The sequence below is a fragment of the Stenella coeruleoalba genome (genome assembly GCF_951394435.1).
Source record: "Stenella coeruleoalba genome assembly, chromosome: 7".
Classification (NCBI taxonomy): domain Eukaryota; kingdom Metazoa; phylum Chordata; class Mammalia; order Artiodactyla; family Delphinidae; genus Stenella; species Stenella coeruleoalba.
The window spans coordinates 112,032,246-112,056,401 of NC_137153.1; the positions used below are offsets into that span (position 1 = coordinate 112,032,246).

Here is a 24,156-nt window from a genome sequence, read left to right on the forward strand (position 1 = left end):
AATCCCCAGACCTGGGAACCACTGATTTACTTCCTCTGCAGCACCCAAAACAGAAGTTGAGGCTGAGGGACTCTTCGATAAGTCTGCAGTGCCTGGAGAACCTGGGAAACTGCAGCTGCATGTGAAAGCCAGCTGTGCTGGGGTTGGTGGGCCGGGGTGGGGAGTGTATTCGTTTTCTAGGGCTGCCATAACAAATCAGCACAAACGGGGTGGGTTAAAACAACAGAAATTTATCCTCTCACAGTCCTGGAGGCCCGAAGTCCAAATTCAAGGTGTTGGCAGGGTTGGTTCCTTCCGGAGGCTCTGAGGGCAAGTCTGTTCCATGCCTCACTCCTGGCTTCTGGTGGTTACCGGCAGTCCTTGGCGTTCCCTGGCTTGTAGACACATCGCTGCAATCTCTGTCTCTGTTGTCACATGGCCTTCTCCCTGTGCATCTCTGAGTTCACGTTTCCCTCTGCTTTTAAAGATGCCAGCCATTGGATTAGGGCCACCCTAATCTCGTGTGACCTTATCTTAATTTGATTCCATCTGCAAAGACCTTATTTCCAGTTAAGGCCGCATTTCCGGGTTCCAGGTAGACGTGAGTTTTGTAGGGATGCTGTTCGACCTGGTACAGGAGGGGTGAGGAGGCAGCCCTGTCTGGATAGGACGTAGCTGAGCCTTAGTACTTCGGCGTGTCTGCAGCCATTTGGGTTGGGTTAACTAGGGTACCCAGGGGCCCCACCAACATTCCCACAGAGGAGACGGATGGCGCCCAGGGACCCCGGTCCAGGGAGGGAGAGCTGTCACCATAGCCAGGGCCGGGTCGTGTCACCCCCGCTGAATAGACTGAGACTCGGGAGGTGACCTGGCCAGGGGGTCGCTGACCCCAGTGTCCGTGCTCTGCGTCCTAGCCTCACTGGCCACAAGCCCTTAGTCCTTCCGTGGCACCGGCCCGGGCAGCTTAGAGCCGAGAGCCTCTCCTCTCCCTGCATGAGCCGCCAACCCTGGCTGTGCTCCCTGAGCTGGGAGAGGGGCCCCTCCCCATAATGACAGTGCCCCGCCCTGCTGGGTGGCGCCTGCCAGTGCAGCCTCTGCCTGCTTTGTGGGTAAAGGGCAGCCTGCAGGGCGGGAAGGAGGGATCCAGGCTCTTCTGTTTCCCCAGGGACGCTTATCTCTTCTGGCAAAGGCCCTGTAACCAGACGTTTCCGGGGGAGCGTCCCAGCCCGACCCGTCCTGGCCCAGTGATCTTGATCAAGGAAGTCCCAGGCCTCTCTGAGCCTCACAGCTCCTCTCCCGGGTGATAGGAGTAGGGATTTCTGCCCATCTCAGGATTAGGGGATGGCTGAGTGAGTTAGAGGTTGTAACCACCTTTTATGAATCCTTCCGGTGCCTAGCACGGAGGCTGGCACACATTGGATGCTCAATAAATACCAAATAGGAGAGAGTGTCTTGGAGCCCAGAATGTAAACTTTATGGCCCTCCTGAGATAGGGCCCCAGCAGGGTCTCTTGAGAGGGAGGCATTTCCTTCCTCCTGTCCGTGGCCAGTTACCTGGGATGACCAGGGAAGGGGTGGGGAGGTCAGAGTGCACGTAGCAGAGGTGGAGGCTGGGTGCTGCTAAACTGTGACTGGGGCTTTAATTCATCACGTAACCCATTGAGTAAATCATACCTAGATTTGGTACCACAGGAGGCAGAGTGTGCAAAAGAGCCCTGGAAGGGGGGTCTGGAAACCCGAGTTCTGGCCCTGGCTTTGCACGCCTTACCAGCTCTGTGTGCAGAAGTTCGGTCCCTCCCCTCTGCAGACCTGAGGCCACTGCTGTCCTTAGCGCCTCTGTCCCGCAGCTGATGCTGGGCTCGCCTAGCCTCCAGGCCTTTGCACAGGCTGTGCCTTCCGCCGGGAGTGGCCTCCCCCTGCTCCTCCGCTCAGAGCAGCTTCCTATTACGAGGAAACACCCCCGCCTCCACAGACGGACCGCACAGAGCTTTCCCTGTGTTTCCACACCCTGGGTGTACAAAGCAGCCATCCCGTGGGGCTGTAGGTGTCGGCTTATGCGGCTCCTGTCTCTCTCTAAACAAGGAGCCCCACTGAGGACGGAGGCTGGTCCCACTATGTGTTGGTCGATTGAACAAACGGTTTAATGTCCTTGGACACATCACTTCTCTGCTCTGAGCCTCGGTTTCCTGTCTTCCTGCTTTCAAGTATAGGAAGTAGACTGGCGGATCCTTCGGGGTTTTTTCTGAGGTCTCTGGTGAGACAGTGAGGCCTCAGATGAGTGGATTCAGGGTTTCTCCTGCTCCCAGTGGCGTGGCAGCCACTGCACGTGTGTTTAATGATCACCTGCCATTGATGCAATGATACGAACGCAGCGTGGGAGATTTTCTGGGTGCTCAGCTCCGCATTCCCAGTTAGTGGATTCCAGTGTCTTTGGAAAGGTGGGACTGAGGCAGCCTCGACGGGGTGATTTTAATTGCTGTTGGGCCACCCCTCCCAACCCGTCCCTCTGCAGGGATTCTTCCCACGTGCGGAGGGAAGCCTGTGTGCGTCTAGGGTCCGAGACTCCGTGTGCACCCGCCCCACAGAATTCTCCCTACGCTTCCATGTCCGGCTGGAGCTCCCCTTCATGATGCAGACAGCAGGCTCCACTGGGATTCATCCCCAACCCCCTACGCTCCAGACCGGCACCAGGTTTCAAACACCACCTTTGCCGTCTCCCAGCTGTGGGAGTCAGCACCTCTCTGAGCCTCAGTCTCCCCATCTGCAAAATGGAGATAGTAACACCCACCCTTGGGAATGACCGGGTGGACCCCAACACGTGGCACAGTGCGTGGCATGGGGTGGGAGCATGTTCTCACCATGGTGTTCCTTACTCTAGATAGAGATCAGAGTGAAACAGAGATCAGCAGCTTGTTCGTCGAAGCCAAAAAATGTCCGTTGTCTGAAGAATTTTGTTTTGGAAGACAAGCCCAGGTTTTGGGTCAGAACCTTATGCCCTCAGGAATTTCATGGTTGAGCATCCAGGCAGATTTTATAAGCTTGGTGACCACCCAAGCCTTTGAGCCTTCCACGTGGATGTTCCCAGGTCAGGCTCTTCGGGAATCTCTTGCACAGCTGGGCTGCTTGTCGCGTCGGTAGCGTGATTTCCGTAGAGCAGGTTCTGTCTGGCTATGAATAGATGTTTTTTTCTCTCTTTCTTGGATGCCTGAATGGCAGTCTCCCTCCTGCGGTCCCAGAGGCCGACCTGAGTGTAAAACTCCAAAATGGACATCAGAGCAGGGTCATCCATTCCTGCTTGGACTCTCGGCTCCCAGCGAGGCTCAAAGAGGTGGGTCGTTGGCTGCCGTGACCTGGGAGTTTCCCGAGGGTCTCCCAAGCTAAAATAGTTATAAAGACTGCTGAACAAAGTGAAGGAATCAGAGTTCACGGATAAGGTAGCAGCTCAGAGCAGCAGGCGAGTTAAGGAGGATGGTGTAGTGTCTTTAGAAACCTGCCTGCTGGCATCCAGGCCACAGATGGGCAAAGCCCCTGAGGGCAGGAAGGACTCTGGAGATATGCCTGCTGCAGGCCGGAGGGCCCTGTGGCTCAGTGGTTGGAGTGTGGGTGCCAGAGCCACGCTAGCTGGCTTCAAACCCCAGCGGTGTTATATAAGGGGTAAGTAGGTTAACCTCACTTAAGTGCATTAGAGTAAGGCTTGGTGCATAGTAAATAAATCAGGGTAAACTGAGGCCCAGAGAGGGCAAGGGACTCGACCGTGGTCACCCAGAAAGTCATCAGAGCAGCCAGACAGAAACTCAGGATTCCTAGTCTTGTGGACACTTCTCTCCTCCCCCGGCCCCCTCAGTCAGACTGTTTCAACTCTGCCTTCTGAAGAGGAAATCGTGTGACCCCTCAGCCCGTAAGATTTCAGACTGTGCAGAATTTCGGAAACCTCTTCGGGCTGGCTGGGGGCCTTGTCGCAATTCCATTCAGCTGCTAGTTCTTTTTTCTTCCCTTTTTTCCTTTGAAAGCTCGAGAGAGTCTCCTTTTCTAGCTCCCCAAAGAGAAAAATTAACCTTTTGGCAAAGGAGTTTGAAGACTTAAGTCCCTGTTGTGCATCCCTGAACCAACCCCTGCCCTCTTTCTGGGCCTCAGTTTCCCCGTCTGTAAAATGAGAAGAGTTCCCCCCCACCCCCGACGACAGGCTGGGTGACTCCCACCTGCCAGCCTGTCATGTCTTCGGTGACAAGCGAGCTGAGACGTGCCGCCCAGAGCACAGGTCTGCGTTGACGGTCGGGTGAGTGTTGACTGAACTGAAGCTGGTGATACATCCTTCTAGGAAGTGAGGTGAAACCCATCAGAAATGCCGCCCGCTTCCGCCCACCTCCTGGTTTCAAAGGTTATTTGAGTCATCAGAGTTGCCAGTACTTTTCTTGTTCTCCTGTTTCAGCGAAACGCTCCTCGACCACTCTGGGCTGAGGCTGGGTGGCCAGGACGGTCTCGTCTGCAGGCCGCCAAGGCGTCAGAACCGAGGGGCTCGGTGGGCACTGCAGCCACGAGCTCTGGAAGCTGCCAGCCTAGGAGATGAATCCTGCTCCCAGGCTGGTGATACCGCCCCTCTCTGAGCGTCAGTCTCCTCATCTGTGAAATGGGTGGGTGAGCCCCGCCAGCAGGGTGAGATGGCAAGCCCAGAATAGCGGGATGGGAGCCCCAGCTCACGGCCCTCTTCCTTCCTCCTTAAGAGGTCCTGGCTCTCCTGGGCTCTGGCTGGGGCTCAGGAGATGTTTATATGCCCAAGGCCTCCCTGGCTCTGGGGGGACAGAGGGACATTTGGCCAAGCCAGGAAGCCTAGAGGCAGACCCTCACCCATCAGGGCCAACAGCGTCCTGAGCGCAGTCCTCTCAGCCTTCCGATGGGGAGCTGAGGGCCCAGGAGGGGAAGGACCCAGAGCAGGGAGGCCGTGGAGCCGAGGCTAGAGCCAAGGATCCTAGACCCGGAGTCCCCTCGCCCTGGGTTCTCCTGGCACGATCAGCGGGGCCAGCCCGGCTGGGCCTGGGAATTCAGAGATGGGTGCCATGGTGGGCCTGGAGTGGACTTGGAGCTGAGCCCTATCTGGATAGGCCCTGGCAGGGGCCTCGGGCAAGTCATGCCCAGCCCTGAGCCCCCATGTCCTCATCTCAAAATTGGGCACCATTCCTGCTGTGCCCACCTATCAGAGTTGTCATGAGGCTTCGTAAGATGGTGTGGGTAAAAATCCCTCTGCAGAGAATCAAGATCTGTCCGGATGTGAAGGATTTGATATTTGTCCTCCCCTGGGGCATTTCTGTATCCCTATCACTCAGTGTCTGGTACGGAGTAGGTGCTCAGTAAGTGTTGCATGAGTGAATGACAATAGGTACCATGTATTAAGCACCTGCTATATATCAGGCATCACCCAGGGAACTTGCCACGAGGTGCTGTAATCCTGACAGCAACCTGGGAGTTTAGGTGTGTCACCCTTTTACAGATAAGAAATCTGAGGCTCAAAAAGTGAAGTCACTTTACCTAAGTTCACACACAAGTGGTATGTGAGGAAGTCAGGATTCACACCTGACGCTTAAGTCCGCGTGTCCTTCCAGGTGCTCACGAGGGCCTGCTGGGCCACCCGCTCCCTGGGATATGCTGGTGTTTAACAAACAGGTCCCTGGGCAGAGGGGTGGCGGGGTGGGAGGGAGAGGGATTTGTACAAAGCCTTGATTTGTAGCATTTGCCAATTTCCAGGGTGTAAGTATTCCTAGCGTGACTGATTGCAAGGCGCCAACATGATAACTGTCTCACTAAGTCCCTGAGAATTTAGCCAGCAGCCCCCGCAAGCCATTAGTCGCGGCTCCGGTGCGCCTGTGCACCCCTCTGCTTTGCGCAGCCCCCTCCTATGCCCAAGGAAGGCCACGGAGTTAGCAGTGTCCGCTGGTCTGGGACAGCAGACTGGAGCCAAGCAGATGGCTTGGGTGGGCCTACCTGTGCTTCTAGACCCCTCAACCCTCTCCCTCCAGGGCCCCTGGAGCTGCCTGCGGCCTCGGTATCACACAAAGACTCGGGGGGTGGCGTGGATGAGACGCGAAAACTGATCCGCAACACTGCGACTGGAATATTAAGGCCTGCCAGCCCCGCCGTGTGCGATATTCCTGCCAGGCCCGGAGCAGAGCCCTGTAAACGCCGGGATATAATGGACAATAAAAGTCGCCGGAAAATAGTGAGTCTCCTAGGACCACTGTCATCCCTGCCACACGCTGCTTGCTGGAATCACGAGCCGTGTGATCATGAGGCACGATCGTCATGTAAATATATAGGGTCTCTCGCCAGCCAGCACCGGCCAAGATTTATTTTATTGAGGCAGTGGGGGGAGGGGGATGACTCAGGTTCATCGTCCTGGTAACTTTGTAAAATGCTTTGCCATCACTTCCAGCTTCTGGGAGAATGCAGCAGGAGCCAGTGTGGCCTCTCCCATCCTCCCTAAAAGGGGGAGATCCCCAGAGGCCGTGGGCCCCGCCTGCCACATTCACAGGCCCAGGGGCCTGGTTGGCCACGAGACTGGGGTCCCCTGGGGAAGGAAGACCGGCCTTATTGTGACACTTGGTTCACAGAGTGGGTTGCCAGAAATATTTGTTGCAGGGATATCGCTGTTGAATGAGCACTGTTTTTTTTTTTTTTAAGAGAATTCCTTTATTTTTATTATTTATTTATTTTTGGCTGCGTTGGGTCTTCGTTTCTGTGCGAGGGCTTTCTCGAGTTGCGGCGAGCGGGGGCCACTCTCACTGTCACAGCCTCTCTTGTTGCGGAGCACAGGCTCCAGATGCGCATGCTCAGTAGTTGTGGCTCACGGGCCTAGTTGCTCCGCGGCATGTGGGATCTTCCCAGACCAGGGCTCGAACCTGTGTCCCCTGCATTGGAGGCAGATTCTCAACCACTGCGCCACCAGGGAAGCCCAGCACTGGTTTTTAATGGTGATAACGGTAAGCATAATAGTAGCAACAGCCACATTGATTGAGCTCTTGTGTATACCTAGTCCTGATAGCCCTGAGCTGCTGGCATTCTGCCGGAGTGTCCTCCACGCGGTCCTCATAACCAGCCCCACGAGGTCGGTCCTACACAGCTCCCAGTTTACAGAGGAGGGAACTGCAGAGACATGGCTACAGGCCTGACCCGAGCTCCTGCGGCTGGACAGAGGCGGTGCAGGATTTGAACGTCAGATTCCAGAGCCTGTGCTGGGCGGCCTTACCTCACTTCCTGGCCCTTGGGTCCCAGATCCAGTGCCACTACCTCCCTGCAGCCCCCTTGATTGGCCCAAGTTGGAATCAGTGGCCCCTACTTTGATTCTGCAACACAGTTAAGCACTTGGGTCTGGTTCCCCCACGACCACGAGGACTCAGACCTACATTTCCATCCAGGCTCTGCCTCTCTCCAGCTGGGACACCTCCAGCGAGTCACGTGACCTCACTAGCCTCACTTTCCTCATCTGTCAAATGGACGCACTCTCTGCCTTACAGGGTCGTTTTGTAAGCACATGAGCTGCCAGCACCCCTCAAGGATCTGGCCCTGCACCTGGCAGTTAAGGGGTGCTCTGTGTGTGGACCGCACTGTGTACACATCGCCACTCCCGTGGCTGTGTGTCTGGGAGCTGGGAGGCCTCTGAGCCATCCCCCCACATGGCTGTGGCTTGTTGCGAGTGGGGAGGGCAGTGTGCAGGGGGCTGGGGGGCTCACAAAATCTTCCAAGGTCAGAGAGAGTGTCCCTTAGCAATTCCAGACCCAGAAGGTCTGGTTTTCCTCCCAGACATGAGCACAGGATTAGATAACAAGCTCCTGGAGCTCAGTTTCAGGGCACGCCAGCGAGTTGCAAATTCTCCCTCAGCCTCATAAAAAGTGTTGGCACAGGAATAGCCCTCCCAAGACTGCAGAGCCCGACCCACCCGTGTTGTAGGTGGCGAAACCAAGACCCAGAGACAGGCCATGACTGTCCCAAGGCCATGCGGCCCTTTGAGAGTCCCAGACCCTGTGAGTCCTGAGCCACCATGCCACACGACGTGGCTCAGAGCGGGATTCACCCTCGAGGGGTTAAAAATGGCCTCATAATTTCCCAGGCCCGACGCGGAGTCCACGAGGATCCCGTGGGGAATGTGACACGGGAAGGTCCAGGGCCACTGTGGTGTGGCCTGGAAGCGGAGATGGTGCGCTGGCCCGTCACTCTGCGTGGGGTGGCAGGACTAGATGGACGAGACACTGTCACCCACAGACCGAGCCACGCTGAGCTGCATGGAGGTCGCGCTGGAGGATCCCGGTGACCCAGGCGGCCCTGAGAGTCTGGGCACTGCGAGCCCGTCTGTGCCCCTCAGCACAGCTCCACCCTCCCTTCTGTGTCCCAGGTGGACAGGCGGGGAGTGACTGGCAGTGCGTGTGTGCCCACGGGCATGGAGGCTGATCCGAGCCAAGGTAAACTTCAGGAAGGTTCTTGCCATCCTGGCCCAGGAGGAAGAGGAAGGCTCCAGGAATCTGTGTTTTCCCTGGGTGCTACCGTGTCCTAGATGGGAGCCCTGGAGGGAATTCCTCTCAGCAGAAAGGAGGCCGGAAGCAGAAGAAAAGCAATGGTTAGGCAGAAAGTGCCCAACCTGGGGGCCCGACCGGCCCGCCTGGAGCCTCTGCTGTGCGTGGAGGCTGATGCCGCCCACCTCGCCGGGTCGTGGAGGACGGTCCTCCAGGGGTGCCCCGTGAGCCGGGGCCTGGGCGGGGAGTCCACCCAGGCCTGTGGACGGCTGGCCTGGGCCCGGCTGCAGTCACCCAGGGGCCGGCACCTGGCATCTGCCCGACAGTTGGGCCCGGCTGGCGGGGAAGGTGTGCTGGCAGGTGGCCGAGTCCCGGTGCCAGGATCTGGCTCCGTGTGTCCTCTGGGGCCTCAGCTGCCATATGCCCTCGTCAGTCCCCGCGGTCGAGCTGCAGATGGGGCGCGGGGGGTGGGGGTGGGTTTTGCCCAGGGTGGAGCTGGCTTTCGTTCTGGAGAGGAAGGCGTGTTCTGACCACGGGAGCTCTTTTCGGAGATGGAGGGCTGGGGCCGGCCTGGAGGCGTCCCTGCCTTCTCCCACATGCCCGCAGGTCCGCCAGCCTCCGTGCCTTTGACCCCACTGCGTTCTCAGCTGGAATTCCCGTCCCTCTGGTGCTCACCCTGCTTCTCCTTCCAGGCTACCCCAGACTCCAACCCTTGGAAGAAGCTGTCCGTGATCTTGCCTGGGTCACAAAGTGAGGGTCTCTCAGTCCTTCTCTTGGGGACACTTTTCATGCTCTTTCTGGCTTGCGGTTATCCGTCCCTGTGTTTCTGGGTTCTCTCCTGTGACCCCGTAAGAGCAAGGGGGTTTCCATTCATGCGATCTTGGGGTCACCCGTGGTCAGCACAGGCCCTCAACGGAGCCAGCAGCTGGAAGGATGTGTAGAAGGAAGGGAAGGTGGGAAGACTCAGATCCTGGATCCACAGCCTGGTGTGCGAGAGCACGGGGCCAGGATAAGGATTAATAATCAACAGTAGCTCCAGTGACTGGGGCTCTGCTCGGGGTCAGGCCTGCGGCTAAGCACTTTTGAGGCCCCTGATGTTATGGAGCCCTCCACAGCCCGGGCGATGCACACTATTTGTGTCCCAGTTTTACCTGCGAGAACCCTGGGGCCCACGTAGCTGGGGTGCACCAGAGCCAGGACTTGAACCCAGGGCTGCTGCCTACCAAGGCTGTCATCTCTTAGGCAGCAAATATTTTTGGTTCAGCTCACAAAAGAGAGATTAGAAAGGGTTAAGCTTTTTTTTTTTTTTCTTTTTTTTTTTTGCGGTACGCGGGCCTCTCACTGTTGTGGCCTCTCCCGCTGCGGAGCACAGGCTCTGGACGCGCAGGCTCAGCGGCCATGGCTCACGGGCCCAGCCGCTCCGTGGCATGTGGGATCTTCCCGGACCGGGGCACGAACCCGTGTCCCCTGCATCGGCAGGCGGACTCTCAACCACTGCGCCACCAGGGAAGCCCCCAGGGTTAAGCTTTTAAAGGGACAGCAAGAACATTTATGATTCTTAGCGTTGGCTGGCCCCCATGGGGGTGGGTGGGAATGGAGCCCTGTGGGTGAGGGAAGCACCCCTCATCCCTCCCAGGCTGGTTGGACCTCGGCGTTTACTGTCAGTGTTCTGGGTTCTGGGGTGGCGGTGAGGGGCTGGTAGAGCCTACAGGGCAAGTTCCTTTGCCTGACCATGTGGGTATGGAGTGGGTTTAGGAGGCCGGGTCCTAGCCAGGCACTGCCACTGCTGTGCCCATGGCCCGGGGCCAGTCTCTTGCCCTCCTGCCGCAGTTTCCTGGAGGGTAAAATGGGGGAGCAGGATTGGGCAATCCCAGAGTGGACTGTAATTGCATGCCGCCCCCTGGCTTCCGGCACACTTGCGCTCTCTCCAGGACTGACCCCACGGCCACTGCCATCAGATTCCAGTCCCTGGTGAGCAGTGGGCTCCCTGGTGGCAGTGACAAGTCCCTTTCACCACGGAGGTGGCAGCCAGAGCTATTTTTGGAGCAGCTCATGGTGGGGGAGTTCCCTTTTGGCAGTGGCCGGGGACAGGAGTCTTGGGCAGGGGAAGTCCCATATGGAGACAGGGCTGGCCTCCCCTCCTTCACCAGCCCTGGCACGGGGAGGCCACCCAGATCCCCAGAAGTCCCGGTACCGTGCTCACATCTACTTCAACCCTGAGCCGAGACCTTCCCCAGAGCTTCTCAGGAGCCACTTTGCAAGGTACCGGCCTTTGCCCTGCCTTTGCTGTGGGGAGCCCCTCACCCCTTCCTGCCACCTGGGGCTACAGCCTTTGCCCTTGAGGGTGTGCCTAGCAAGTGACAGGGAGGCAGGCCCTGGCGACCTCCGGGGCCTGGGCTCACAGAGCACCTGACCGTGGCTGCACCTCTGCCACCGCTGCCCCCTTGACCACCCACCTGGTGGGAGCTGCCCGTGGGCCAGTGCCATCAGCCTGGCATGACCTTTGTCACTGCTCAGGTTAATGGGGGGAAGTTTCATGCTGGGTGATCCCGGGCTTTGCCAGAACTCCCAAGGTGACGAGGGAAACAGGAGAAGGAATTCTTATGTCTCCCGCCTGGGTCTTGGCTACCTGGGCCCCTTCCTGATGTCTGAGCAGTGAGTTCTCCACAGAAGTTTCTCTTGCCAGGAACAGCCACCCTTTCAAACCTTAAAAAGAGAGCAGGAGAGGGAATTAGGGGAGGCCAGGGATTGAAGAACTTCCCCTGTGTAGAGGCCACTGGAGGGATCATGGATGTCCTCCTGGGCCCGGGGCAAGCTCTTTGCAAACCCTGAGCCTCCATCTGCCTGAGGGCTGCTCTGCTGGGCTTCCCCCTTCGGCTGTCGGTTGGCAGGGCAGGAGCCGTGGTCTGAGACAGGATGTGGGAGAAGAGGAATTTCTGCTCTCCCCGGGCTTCTCCCTCCTGGCTTCTGGTGTTTACGTACTGGGTCACCGCCCCTCTGCGGCCTGCTGGGGCCACAAGGAGAGTGATTTGGTCTCTGCCCTTGAGGAAATCTCCACTTGAGGGAGAAGAAGACGTGTGTGCAGGCAGTGATGGCACAGAGACCAGGTCGGTGGAACCTGGGAGTGGCTGACTAGAGGAGTCCAGGAAGGCTGCCTAGAGCGGGTGCCCTGGGTTGGGCCTGGAAGGAGGATCCAGGTTTGCCGGGAGGCAGTTCATTCCAGGCAAGGGAGGCAGAGCCTGCCAAGGCCTCGAGGAGAGAGCAGGTTCCTTTCCCTGGAGGGCAGGGGTCCTTGGGATGGTGGACCTACCTAAGGGGTCTGAGGCTCCTCGCAGAGTGAGACCCCCCAGCTTCCCCCAGCTCCGTAGTGGTCTCCAAGGATGTCCCCAGGTAGATGAGATTAAAACCCAGACTTTGGAGAGAGTCAGATCTGGGTTCTAACACGGGTGCGTGCCGTTTACCAGCGGCAAGGCCTCGGCAAGTCACTTAACTGCTCGGCACCGATCTTTCCTCATCTGTAAGAGGGCAGCGCAGACGTTGTGGAGGAGTGTGCCGAGGTGCTGCGTGTCACTCCCTGGTGCAGAGCAAGTGCTCAGCAGATCTTCCTTCACCAGGTCCTGGAGCCAAAGGCCTTCCCGGGTAGAACCCAAATGCCTCATTGCTCCTTGAACTGAGAGATGTTTACAGCTCCTACATTTTTTTCTTCCAGAATTGGGTTTTCTTACCCGAGAAGGAGAAAGTGAAAGGCGATCTGGAGCCGCCTCAGTTGTAGAAAGGCTCAGGGAAGCCCTGCAGTGTGGGTGTGATGTGTTGTGAATTGCCTGGTGGTCTCTCCTGCTCTGAGACCTCGGGGATCCTGAGCGTGGACACAGATGTTTCTTGCTTGGGGCGTCAGGAGGGTGGAGGAGCCCCCCTCCACTGACTGGGAGATTGCAGGCTGCTTGGTACCACCCGACTGCCCCTGGGAGTCCACCCTGCGGGGTCCAGCTGTTTCCTCTTTGTGGATGAGGTAGGGGGCGGGTCTTTCCCAGGATCCCACGAGAAGTGCTGAGCCTGATTACGACCCAGGACCCGGTTCTGACGCAGGAGGGGGACTTTACCCCATGAGAGGTCATAGGTTCCAGGCAGAGGCTGGTGTGTGGAAGGTCCGGGGTGCTGTGTGGTTGGGAAGGGGAGGCCCCCACGTGCAGGGGCCTGGGGCGGGGTAGACTTTAAGGAGGGCAGGCCAGCGCCAGCTGGACGGAGTTTGGGACGCCTTGCTCAGGCGTGTGGGCCTTTTTCTGCGCGGTTTTGGGTGGGGAGAAGCAGGTTGAGATTTGTGTCTTGGTGGGGGGACCCTCCTTTGGTGGGGCTGGAGGTCAGGTCATCAGGCAGGAGGCAACTACAGGGACCCCACAGAGAAGGGGCCAGGCCAGCAGAGGGCAGGGGCTCTGGGTAAGTGGAGACTTGTTTGGGGAAAGAATCAGCAGCGCTGGATGAAGACCAGGTGTGGGCTATGAGGGAGGGCGAGGCGTCCGGAGGAGGAGCCTGGGTTCCTGCTGCGTTCCTGGGCAGACAGGAGACCCCGTCGCTGAGATGAAGACCCAGGGAAGGGCAGGTGAGTCTTCAGTGCCTGGAACTTTTGGTGGTTGGCGTCTGGAGCTCTGGAGGGAGGCCTCAGGCTGGAGAGAGATGGGGGTGGGGGGTGGGTGAGGAGAGGGGAGCTGGAAGAAAAGGATGGGGTAGGGTGCCGGGGAGGTGAGCTGGGTGGGTGCTGCATTGCCCCTCAGCCGCTGACCTCCGGGTTCTGCAGACCCACCCCGTGAGCGGCCCCACTGCCCTGAGGAGGGGGCTCAGGGACCTCTCTGCAAGGCTGTACCGCCCTTCCCGGGGCTGCACGGGGTCCCGTGTCTCAGAGAAGCCAGGCTCCTGCTGGTCGTGGAGCTGCGGAATCTGAGTGGCAAGTGTGGCTTTCGGTGGGGGGGGGGGGGGGCGGGTGGTGAGGGCTACCAGGCCCAGTCAGGAAACCAGACACCATCTGTGGCTCATCCCCTACAGCTCCCAAGGCCCCCGTGACTCTGGCCTGAGATCGAGCTGCTTCCTGTCAAGTGATGAATGGGCAACGTCTGCTTATCCCAAGACCAGAAGGGAAGGGGGGCCGGGTGAGGGAAGGACACAGTAGCCAGAGCCACACCTCTGGGCCAGAATTCATTCATTCATTCATTCATTCATTCACTCAGTCCCTCACTGTCCAAGGAGGTGTGGACTACGGGAGTCTGGCAGACGTGGTTTCAAGTGTCAGTTCTGCCTAACGCCTGCTGGGTGACGTTGGGCCCGTTGCTTAACCAGTCTGAACTTTCATTTCCTCCTCTGCACTACGTGGATTATAGCGGCCCCCACCTAGGGTGGCTGTGAGGTGGAACGAGGCGTGCACGGCCCTTGGCGCGTGCCTGGCGCACCCACAGTGCGGGCTCCGCTAGCGATGCGCCGTCATTACAGCCGGTCTGCGTGGGTGGGGCGTTCCTTACTGCCCAGGCCTCGTGTGGGGACACGAAGTCGGTGGCACCCCTTTCTCGTTACTCACAGGCTCCCTGGTCTGAGGAGCAGGTTCAAATGGTAGCTCTCTCCTCTGTGTGGACTGACTTTGGCAAGTCACGTTTTCCCGTGGAGCCTTGGTTTCCTCACCTGCAAAAGGGGGGTGATAGCACCGCTTGGGTCTCTTGGGAGATGTCAGGTTACTCAGCTCAGGGGAGGTGTTGCCGTGGATGCTGGCTGATGCTGCAGCTGGTCCGGCCTTGGCCTCACCAGTGGCCAGCCTGTGAGCTGCCTGGTCTCCCGCTGGGCCTCAGAGCGCCATCTGTGTAGGGGTGTGCTGGGCCGTACTGGTCTGTGGCGCTTCTCCTCTCCCGGCTGGCTGAAGGCCCCCAGCAGCGGGCACCTATCCTAAGCTTCTGTTGCCAGGAGCCTGCTGGACAAGCAGAGATAGCCCCTGGTGCCTGCACCGGCGTTGGGTCACTCATTCCGTGTGTGTAGGAGGGTGTGAAGTCACCAGGATGGTTTCCTCCTTTGGGAAAACAACGTGTGAAGCTGTTCATTGAGCAGGAAGGAGTGCAAAGGGGCCTCTTCCCCAGAGAAACGGCACAGGGTCCGGGTCCAGCCGAAGCTGAGTCTCCAAGGTTGTCTTTGTGATTCTCCCCGTCAGCCTGGGAGCCACGTGGGCCTTTACCAGCCCCACCCAAACCAGGGGCAGTGACGCCCCTACCCCAGCGGACAGACCGAGAGCGCGGCTGGGCTCAAAGCCTTGTGGCCTGACCGTACACGCATACATGCACATACACCATGCAGAACAGGGCAGGCAGACACTCGCTGCTTCCACCTCGGGGTTGGGGAGCCAGGTGAGGTGTAGACAGATACTTGCCCCCACGACCCTATCCACTCAGGCCCCCAAACCTGCCCCAAGCTGGGTCTTTGGCCTGAGCCTTCTGGTGTCTTGGTTCATCTTTCACTGGGAGGGTAAGGCCTCGATGAGCCGCCAGCCTCCACGAGGTGTGGTATTTGGCAGGAGACAAAGGAGGGATGTGACTTTCCCCTAGACGAAGTTTTAGAAATTGGGAAGCAAGCGCCCCAGGTGACAGTCACGGTCAGAAAGGCCTCTTGGGGGCTTCCCTGGTGGCGCAGTGGTTGAGCGTCCGCCTGCCGATGCAGGGGACACAGGTTCGTGCCCCGGTCTGGGAAGATCCCACATGCTGCCAAGTGGCTGGGCCCGTGAGCCATGGCCGCTGAGCCTGCGCGTCCGGAGCCTGTGCTCCGCAGCGGGAGAGGCCACAGCAGGGAGAGGCCCGCGTACCGCAAAAAAAAGAAAAGCCTCTCGGCAAGCCTCAGAGCCCAGCCCAGTGTGGGAACCTCTCGCTTCCAGGAAGTGCCTGGATTAAACCCAAGCCCCCACGTCTCCCTGGGACACACCCCACGTTAGTAAGAGGCTTGCCGAAGGCCAGGGCGGGAGGAGCATGTCGGGGGGCTTTGCAAAGGCAGCCCCAGATCTCGTAAGTGACGAGGAGGGTATTTGCTCCAGAGCCATTCCAGAGAGGCCGTGCAGTGCAGTAGACAGAATGATCTGGGGGTCCAGCAACCCCAGCTCTTTTACCAGCTGTGTGACCCTGGGCAAGTCCCTGCCGCTCTCTGAGCCCCAGTTCCCGTGTCTGTCACATGGAGACAATTCGTCCTCCACTGCCCAGGGATGGTCGGTGGTAATGACGCTGGTAACAGCTAAAGCCTCAGAGGGCCCTTCACATGTGCCAGGCTCTGTCCTGAGGAGTTTACATCTGTTAACACATTTAATTCTCAGTGACCCTGAAAGGTAGATCTTACTGTTAGCCCCATTTTCCAGATGAGGAAACTGAGACACTGCGTGGTTAAAGGAAGCCGGGCCAGGATTTGAACCCAGGCAAGTCAGGCTCCCAAACAGACCCGCAGCCTTACCCTGGCACTCATCCTCATCCAGGCCCCGGGTGCCTGGTAGACGGGCACATGTGTGGAACCCAGGCTGGGAAGCACTCTGCCACCCCAGCGCCCGCTCCTGGCAGAAGAAAGGCCCTCTTTGAGGTGGCAGCTCCGTGTGGCCTGGGGCTCCGGGTCTCACATTCCACGGATTTTTGGCCCCTGACTTGGGCTTGGCAGCCTGGGCCCCATTGTTCTGCAACTTGGCAGGAGCCGCAGGGCACAGGCAGCTCCCGGAGGTGCCCAGTGCACGGAGGGGCTTTTCCCGGGCTTTTCCCTGCTCTCCGTGTCTCATCCCTCCGGATCCCTTTGGTCTTTCTGCATCTGAACCCCCTAAGAAGGCGTTTCTGGCAGGAATGTCCAGGGTAAAGGGGTTGGGCTTCTGTTGGGGTGCAGACAAACAGAATGCAAATCTTCTGAAATCCAACACCCTGGAGAGCCTCAAGAGGCCGAGGCTGTCTTGGACCTAGGAGGCGCGTCGGAATCAGAGCTGGGTTCAGATCTGCCCTCTGTATCCTACTCACAACACGACCTTGAGTCTCCCCTCTCTGAGCCTGATTCCCCGTCTGTAAAATGGGTCTGTCAACAGCCCAGGCTAAGTGGAAGAGATCTGGCCACTGGACGCCTCAGAGAACCTTCACTTCCTTCCTCCCTCCTCCTCCCTCTCTCCTCCCCCTTCCTTCCCCCTCTGCCCCCTTGCCCTTTATCTGGCCCTCTCTGGCACTGGGGGGCAGGGTGCGGGGGTGGGCTGTGACTTGCACACTCCTTTCCTGGAGCAAAGGCCCTTCCTCCTCGCGGGGACATGAGGTATAGCCGGTTCTATTAGGTTCCGGGCAGAACTGCTCTTAGGCACAGCAGTTTACCCCCGGGGGTTGGCACACCAGGCGTGTGGACAGCAGTGCTGCATCTGCTCGCTGCCATCCCGAAGGGAGAGGGCTCTGGGCCCCCTGTCGGGGGAATGGCTCCTCGTGGCCCACCGGCCCTGGGATCACCCCTACCCACTCAGCACTGCCCCATTCTTGAGTGGAGGGGCCTTGTTCCTTGGGGAGCCCCTGGAAAGGAAGTGATGTATTGCTAGTAACAGCCTGTGAGGGGTGCAGTGCAGGGGTTATGGGAAAGGTGGCATCACAGGTTTGAGTCCTGGCTTCACCACCTGTGATCCGTGTGATCTGGGCAAATCTCTCAACCTCCCTGTGCCTCAGTTTCCTCATCTGTAAAGTGGAACAGTAACAGAAGCTGTCTCGTGGAGGTGGTGTTAGTGAGATGGTGGTGAGATGGGCTAACAGAGGTGAAATGTATAAAGAAAGGGCCCAGCATAATAAGAACACACAGTTGTTGGCTTACCATCATTATTACTATTATTTCTGATGAGGCCAGAGCCCCTTACTTTGCTCCTAGAGCCCTGTGTGAGGAGCAAGGTGAGCTCCTGAGAGCCTGCAGACCGCCTCTGGGTGCAGATGCTAGATCGCCATGTGGGGAATGACATTCGCAAATACCTCCTAGGTCTCTGCGCAGTGTGATTTGCCCAAGGTCCCAGCTGGGGAGTGACAGGGTGGAGATACAAACCCAGGCCCGCTGGCCCTAGGAGGCTGGGTGAGGCGGGACGTTGGAGCCCGAGATGGAGATCCGTGGTTTCCAGCCCGCGTGGTCTGTGAGCAGGTGGGCAGGTGAGCCAGTCACGTGTGGACCTGGCCTTTGGGCCACACCTGGTGCCTTCTGAGATAAAGACAGAACCTTTTTGCTGAAGACAGTTCTCCTCCAGCCTTCCCCCGGAGGTCTCCCTAAGGGCAGAGGACGGTGAACATGTCACCCCGAGGGGTCTGGGGCTGCAGCCCGAAGCAGCTGCAGAGCCTGCAGGAGTCTCCGGTTTTATCTTAAAATTCATGCGCATTTTACATTTTGTCCCCTCTGTATCCGGTTTATTGCCGCACACATTTCCCTCCTGAGTAACAGCACTGCCTTGGGAAGCTGCTCGTGTTTATCTGTTTATCCTGGGGCTTTTCATACCCAGGTCCTCACTGTGTCACCCGGGGGGTGTGCGCTCCAGTGCGGAAGCTCGGGCGCAGATGGTGGGGAGGTGCTGTGGCCCCATCTGCATTGCAGGAAGCCACCTTGGTGGCCCATCTGGAGGAGGAGGGCTTGGCGGAAAGGGCACCGGGCACTGGTGGAGACCCAGGAGTCCAGGCGGGGGCGAGGCCTGGGCTGGGGCAGAGGTGGGAGTATGGGGCTGGGGAGAGGCCTCAGAAGTACAGGCACACCCCTTAATACCCTCCACATGACACCCCTTTGAGATAAGAGCAAAGAGACGACAGCACGAGATCTACCTCTTTATATGTACACGTTAGGATGAAGCACGTAAGATGCCGTGCGTGAGGAGCAAAACCGGCAATTGCACAGGCAGGACACAGCACAGGCCGGGCTGGGTTTAACGGGTTGCTCTCAGCCACCAGGGCCTCCCCGCGAGGCTGAGGCGGGTACCATCTGCAGACCGTGCCCCTGCTCCATGTGTCCTTGCTTTCTGCCATCTACTTTGTATGCTAGAGAGCAGTTTTACCCCAAAATGCTGAGGAAAGGGGTGTGAGGGAGGAGCTGCCCTGAGGACACAGAGGAAGGATGGGTGCTGGACGCCAGCGTGCAGATTCTAGAGAGGCTCGGAGTGCCTTCAAGGGCAGAGGCGGGGAGGCCGAAGGTCCAGCTCGGCAGGCAGTTCAGGACTTGGTGGCCAAACTCTGACAGGTGTCGTAGACATCTCTAAGCCCGGGAGGGCTGGCCCATCAGCTACCAGACAGAGCTACAGTGGGGAGGAAGGAAGTGTGATCTGTGACCAGATCTCAGTGGCCCTGACCGTAACAGCCCCATCAGTGTGGGTTCCTTTCCCACTGCCCAGATCACCCGGTTCACGCAGCAGGACCTGCCAACCCACTGGACCAGGCGACGCCTATCAGCTTGGGCTTCGGCTGGTGGGGATGGCTGGGGGTGCAGGTGACCAGGTGACTTACAGGTGGCGAGAGGCAGAGTCCGTCTGGAGAGAAAGACGATGTCCTGGGTTGGGTTCTCCAGAAGCAGACCCTGAGACGAGACTGTATGGGGGAAACCACGAGGGAGTGGGGGAGGCAGACAAGCAGGGTGAGATCTCAGACCAAATCACTACCCCATTTGGGTCTCTGGAGTGACTTACCCCCAGAGCGTCCTGACCGGAGGCAGGGAACTGGCTTGCACACTCGCCCCCTGGGTCATTGATTCCTAGGGACTCCAGTGCTCCAGAGGGTATAGACGAAGCTGCTCTGATAGCCTGGCCAGCCCTTCGGGGTTCTGTTTGGGGAGGGTCAAGTGAGAGGTGCCCGTGGGAATGCCAGGGCGGGGTCTGGTGGAAGGAACAGCAGCCTGATTAGGGGGCCCTCGCCACATGCCCGCCCTGCACCCCGTGTCTTCCAGGCATCCTGGGGGAACCCAGGCCTGGCCCTGGACACCGAGGTTTAGGTGTTGTAGAAATGCTTGTGGGTGAACGGAGGGCTTTCCTCCCGAGGAGGAACGCTTTCCCTCTTGCGTCCAGGAGCACCGCGAGCCACACAGCGTCTTCTGTGCGCCTGACCCTGGGTCCTGCCCTGGAGGTGCTTGTCTGCTGGGGAGGCCAGCAGAGGCTGCCTGTGACACCAGCAGTGGAAGCGATCTTGGGGGTGGTACTGAGATGGCCTTTAGCTCAGGCCTGGGCACATGGTGGGCAATTAATCAGGACAGCTACTGCGGTTACTATGGCCGCTGGTGAGTGGCATCCTTGACTCTCCTGGGGGCCTCCGATGTGGCAGCCCAAGCCCTGGAGGTTGAGGGGGCTGTTCCCTGTGCAGAGGGCTCTGCCCCTGCCTGGAGGTTTGTGCAGGACTTGAGTAGGACCCGTGGCCTCGGCCTTCCCAGTGTCGGGTGCACCAGGTCCCAGCAAGGACGGGCATGTGGGGTCCTTCCTGCAGCTGCTACTTGCAGTCTGACTCAAGGTCTCTCTCTTCTGGCCACTAGGCTGCCAGCCTGGGTTTGTATGGGGGTGAGGCCCAGAGGACAGCAACGGGGCAAGAGCAGGCTTTGGAGTCCGGCACGTGTGGCATTGAATCTGGCGCCTCCTTTGCTGGATGGTGGGGGCACCTTTAGACTTTTCCCTGCACAGAATCTGTGTTCCCCCCTATCCAACGGGGATAGCCCTAGCAACCTAGTCGGGACAGCGTGATGGAGGGAGGTGTGTCACATGGGCCGTCGAGCTAGTTCGGCCACTTCCAAGCCGCATAACCAAGGACGAGTTACCTGACAGCTTGGCACCTCAGCCTGCGCATCTGTAAAATGGGACAAGTGAAATTACTTCCTCGATCCGAGGGCCATCGAGAAGAGAAAGTGCACAGGCCTGTGTGTAAGAAAGCCCTTCTTTTCTGTTGCAGCCCGTGTCCTCGTGCGGCTGGCATGCAGGATGGCAGGACAGCCTAGCCACCTGCCCCATGGAGGGAGCCCGAACAACCTCTGCCACACCCCGGGGCCCGCGCACCCTCCCGACCCACAGGTAAGCCCTCCTCCTTCATCTGCAGTGCACTGGAGAGTCTTGGAGGAACACAGATCCCTGAGGCTGCTTTGTCCCGGCCACGGAAGGATGCCCCTTGGCAGCCCCCAGGCACCTTGAATGCTTCCAGTGATGGGAGCAGAGTCACTACCTGACCATTCTGCCCTCCGTCCCAGTCAGCCACACTCAGAGATGCCTCTCTGTCCCACACTCTGGGCTGGAATGCCAGGCCCTGGTCCTGTCCCTGGGGTTTCCGTGTGAATGGGACAGCGTTATCTCAGAGGGGTCAGCACTGCTTAGAAGGACAGACGTAGAGGGAGTCGTGGAGGCCCCAAGGAGAGTGAGGGGCGCAGGCGAGCGGACGGGGTGTGCTACCTGGCTCTGAGCTGGTCTGCCTCCTTCCCGGTCTCAGCTGTGTTCTGGGCCTCTTCAGCTGCTTTGTCTAGGACCCGCGGAGCTTCGGGGACGCTGCTTTCCCTACACGGGCCCCACCCACCCTCTCAGCCAGGCAGCCTTTGACAGCTTTTCGGAAAGTGGCGTCTGGGGTTGTGAGCTGCTCGCACACCCCATGCCTTTGCACATGCCATTCCCTGGGCCTGGGGTGCCCTCCTTGACACCTCCAGGCCTCAGTCCAAATGCCGCTGCTTCTGGGGAGCCTTCTTGTTCCACGGCACTCCCGTCTCTTGCTGTCTCCACACCTGCGCGCAGGCACTAGGTCATGGCCGTGATCGCATCCGCTGGGTCACTGGCGCCTGGGTCTGCCTCCCTTCCTGGACAGAAGCCTCTGGGGTGGGGCTTCGCCTGCCTAGTTCATGGACTGCAGATTCATGGAGTGCACCACCCGGGACACCGCCGTGTGTGAACAGACCCAGGTCTGCTCTTAGGGAGCACATAGCCTCACAGGAGAGAAAGACAAGAAAGAAAGCAGAAGAAACTGGGGGTCAGTGGAACTCCAGCAAGGAACGTGGTCTGAACTAGGGGACCAGAGAGGCCTCCTGGGGGAAGTGGCTTGCAAAGAACTAGAGGGGACAGAGAGCTTGGCTGGGCAGATTGGCCAGGGCCGGGTGCTGTAGCATCCTGTGGGCAGCCTGGAATGATGAAAAGTAATTGTCCAGAGTTGGCTTGTGTCCCAGGCCTGTGAGACCTACGTCAGGAGGAGACTCAGAGTCAGCCACCTTCCTGAGCCACGGAAGGGATTGGCACAGCTTCTGACTGCCTAGTCCTGTTGGAGGACTTCAGGTGGACTGGTGTTTGACCTGCTTGGGCAGGGTTGCCATGTACAGTTGTATAGGTTCTACACTGCCCAAAGGTGCCTGGCCAAGGAGGCAGGTGAGTCTGAAATCCTTCTCCTGCGCCTGAGCTGTCATCAAACTGTGCTTCCTGGTGTGACGCTGCATCAGCCCAAGGGAAGGGGCACATCTATAGATTCACACAGAGGTGACACGTTAAGTAGGAGAAACCGTGTATGTGCGTGCACACACGCACAGGGGGTCCAAAGGCATCTATGCTGTTCATCCTCCCCATTCCAGTTACTGGCTGGGATGCAGGGGCCCATTTCCTAGGTGGAATTTGGGGAGAAAGCTGGGAAGCCCATAGACACTGCTGGTCCAGGGTCCACCAGAACACCTCCCCGATGGCTGGGGGCAGTGGGGCTTCCTCGGGTAATGTAGCAATTTGTCATATTAAGTCATTCACTAACAATTGAGTCCCCCTTGATTAATCTCCCAGAATTAGCCAGTTGCATTTTGAGCAATTAGGGTTAATTACAGCCTCATTTGGCAGAGCAGAGAGTCCCATAATTATGTCACAAACAAGGCGAGGAGGTGGTGGGCTCCCGTGGCAGTGGCATCTTCTGGGTGTCTCCTCGCACATGTTGGAGTGGGTGATGACATAGTTAAGTGTAATTAGATACGATTACTCAGCGTTGGCTAGCGGCTGGCGGGAAGGATGCCCCTGGTTCGCCAGCATCTGGCCGGGTCTGCAGAACTGGGGCACAGCCGCATTGACGCTGGGGCTGCTGCAGGTCAGGGCTGGAATGAAAACAGTCAGGCGCTTTCTCTCTCCTCGTCTCATAGAGCACTGGTATTTAAACACTGTCTGGGGAGAGATCACGGCTGGAATCTTGCCTGTTTTCAGGACATAGAAACACCTCAGAGTGACGGCACAGGCATTTTCCTTTACGGCAAGAGGCACAGCTGTTTCCCTGAAATCACCCTGAGAGAAAAGAGCCGGGCTGCATGATGGCAAAATGCTGTGCTCTGGACCAGGCTGGGTTTGGTTCCCAATTCCATCCCTCACCAGCCAGGTGACATTGGGTGAATGACCTCTCTGAGCCTCAATTTCCTCTTCTGTAAAATGGGGCCATGAAGAAAGTGAGATGGTATATTTTAAACACCCAACATGGTACCTAGCGTTGTTGGGGTTAAGGAAATGGTATGTCATTGATCTTATTCTTATATTTTAAAAATCATTTTGGTTTTCACAGCTAAAGAGCCCAGGGCTGGAAATACCCCCAGTGTAGAAAGAACAATTTAGCGAATACTCAAACTCTGGCTTTTGTTAACCTTCTGTGTCCAAGGCTAGTGGTTTGTTCATTTCAAGGAACTTTCTAGCTCTGGGTGCTGTCAGCCTATGAAAATATGTTTGCTGAACTGGGTTGAATCATACGTGAAATTCATATATACTTGGGAAAGCTGAACATGCTTGGTTTTCTTGAGGTTTCTAATGAATGAATGAGTGGAGTTGAGAAGAAGAGCTTAAAATGCCCCCATGCTTTATGGTTTTACCAGTTTGCTTCAGAGCATTTTCATCAGGAAAGAAACGCAGGGCTCAGCTGACCCACTAAGAAACACATGAATTTCCAAGAAGGAGAAAGGTGTTCTTGTCTGAGAAATCCCTGGCTAATGTGTCTTCCATCTGGAAAGTCTTTGCAAACCTGCTTGGGACGTGCCAAGTTCAGTTATATTCGGCACTGTTCAGAGACAGAGGAATGTGCATAACTTTGCAGGGGATGGGGACAGCTGTCATTAGTTCTGCATTGCACCAAAATCTTTATGAAAATCTTCCCAAAACAATGATGATAGATAAGATTTAATGACCAAATATTAACGGCCATTAAAATTCAAGAAGTGTTTGCTAAGTGTTGTAAATTCAGCAAGTGCTTGTCTCGTTTCTGCCTTGGGTCTACGGGCGAGCCCTACACATAAGTGAATAAAGATGATGCAGAGGTGAGGCTCCCAGGGAGGGATGGACCGATGCAGGGGGAGCCCAGAGAATGGGGTGGCTTGTTCTGCCCGGGGCATCAGGGCTGACAAGGAAAGCTCTCTCTAGAAAGAAGATGACACGTGGGCTGACAATGAGCAGGAGTTTGGGGCAAAACAGGGAGAGGAGGATGTTCCAGGAAGAGGAAAGAGCCAGCCCTGAAGGTGCAGGACCAGTCAGGTTGGATAAGGATTTAAATACCTGTGCTTAGAAAAGGTAACAGCTGGTGTTTATGAGAAGCCTGGAATCCACATTGTCATTTGGAATTGAATCTGTAGCAAATGGGGAGCCCATTTGGGGTTTAAATTGACAAGGGGCTTGGGTTTTAGGTCACTGGTAGCTGGGGCCCGAGGCACAGGTTAGGTGAAAATAGGAGGTCACGTGATGCTTTGGCCTTAAATGGGCC

General features: G+C 57.7%; 1 protein-coding gene across 3 annotated transcripts in view; it reads left to right on the top strand.

The window, feature by feature from the left end:
* Nucleotides 1–24,156, top strand: part of NEK6 (NIMA related kinase 6) — an 86,270-nt gene that overhangs the window by 22,825 nt on the left and 39,289 nt on the right. For 2 of the 3 annotated variants that reach the window (XM_079926710.1, XM_079926709.1), the window contains exon 2: nt 20,374–20,492. In XM_079926710.1, coding sequence (XP_079782836.1) covers nt 20,403–20,492 — 90 coding nt within the window. In that variant the 5' untranslated portion in view covers nt 20,374–20,402. Of the gene's footprint in view, nt 1–12,939; nt 13,074–20,373; nt 20,493–24,156 lie in introns of those variants that run through there. The other variant, XM_079926708.1, reaches the window with a different exon arrangement.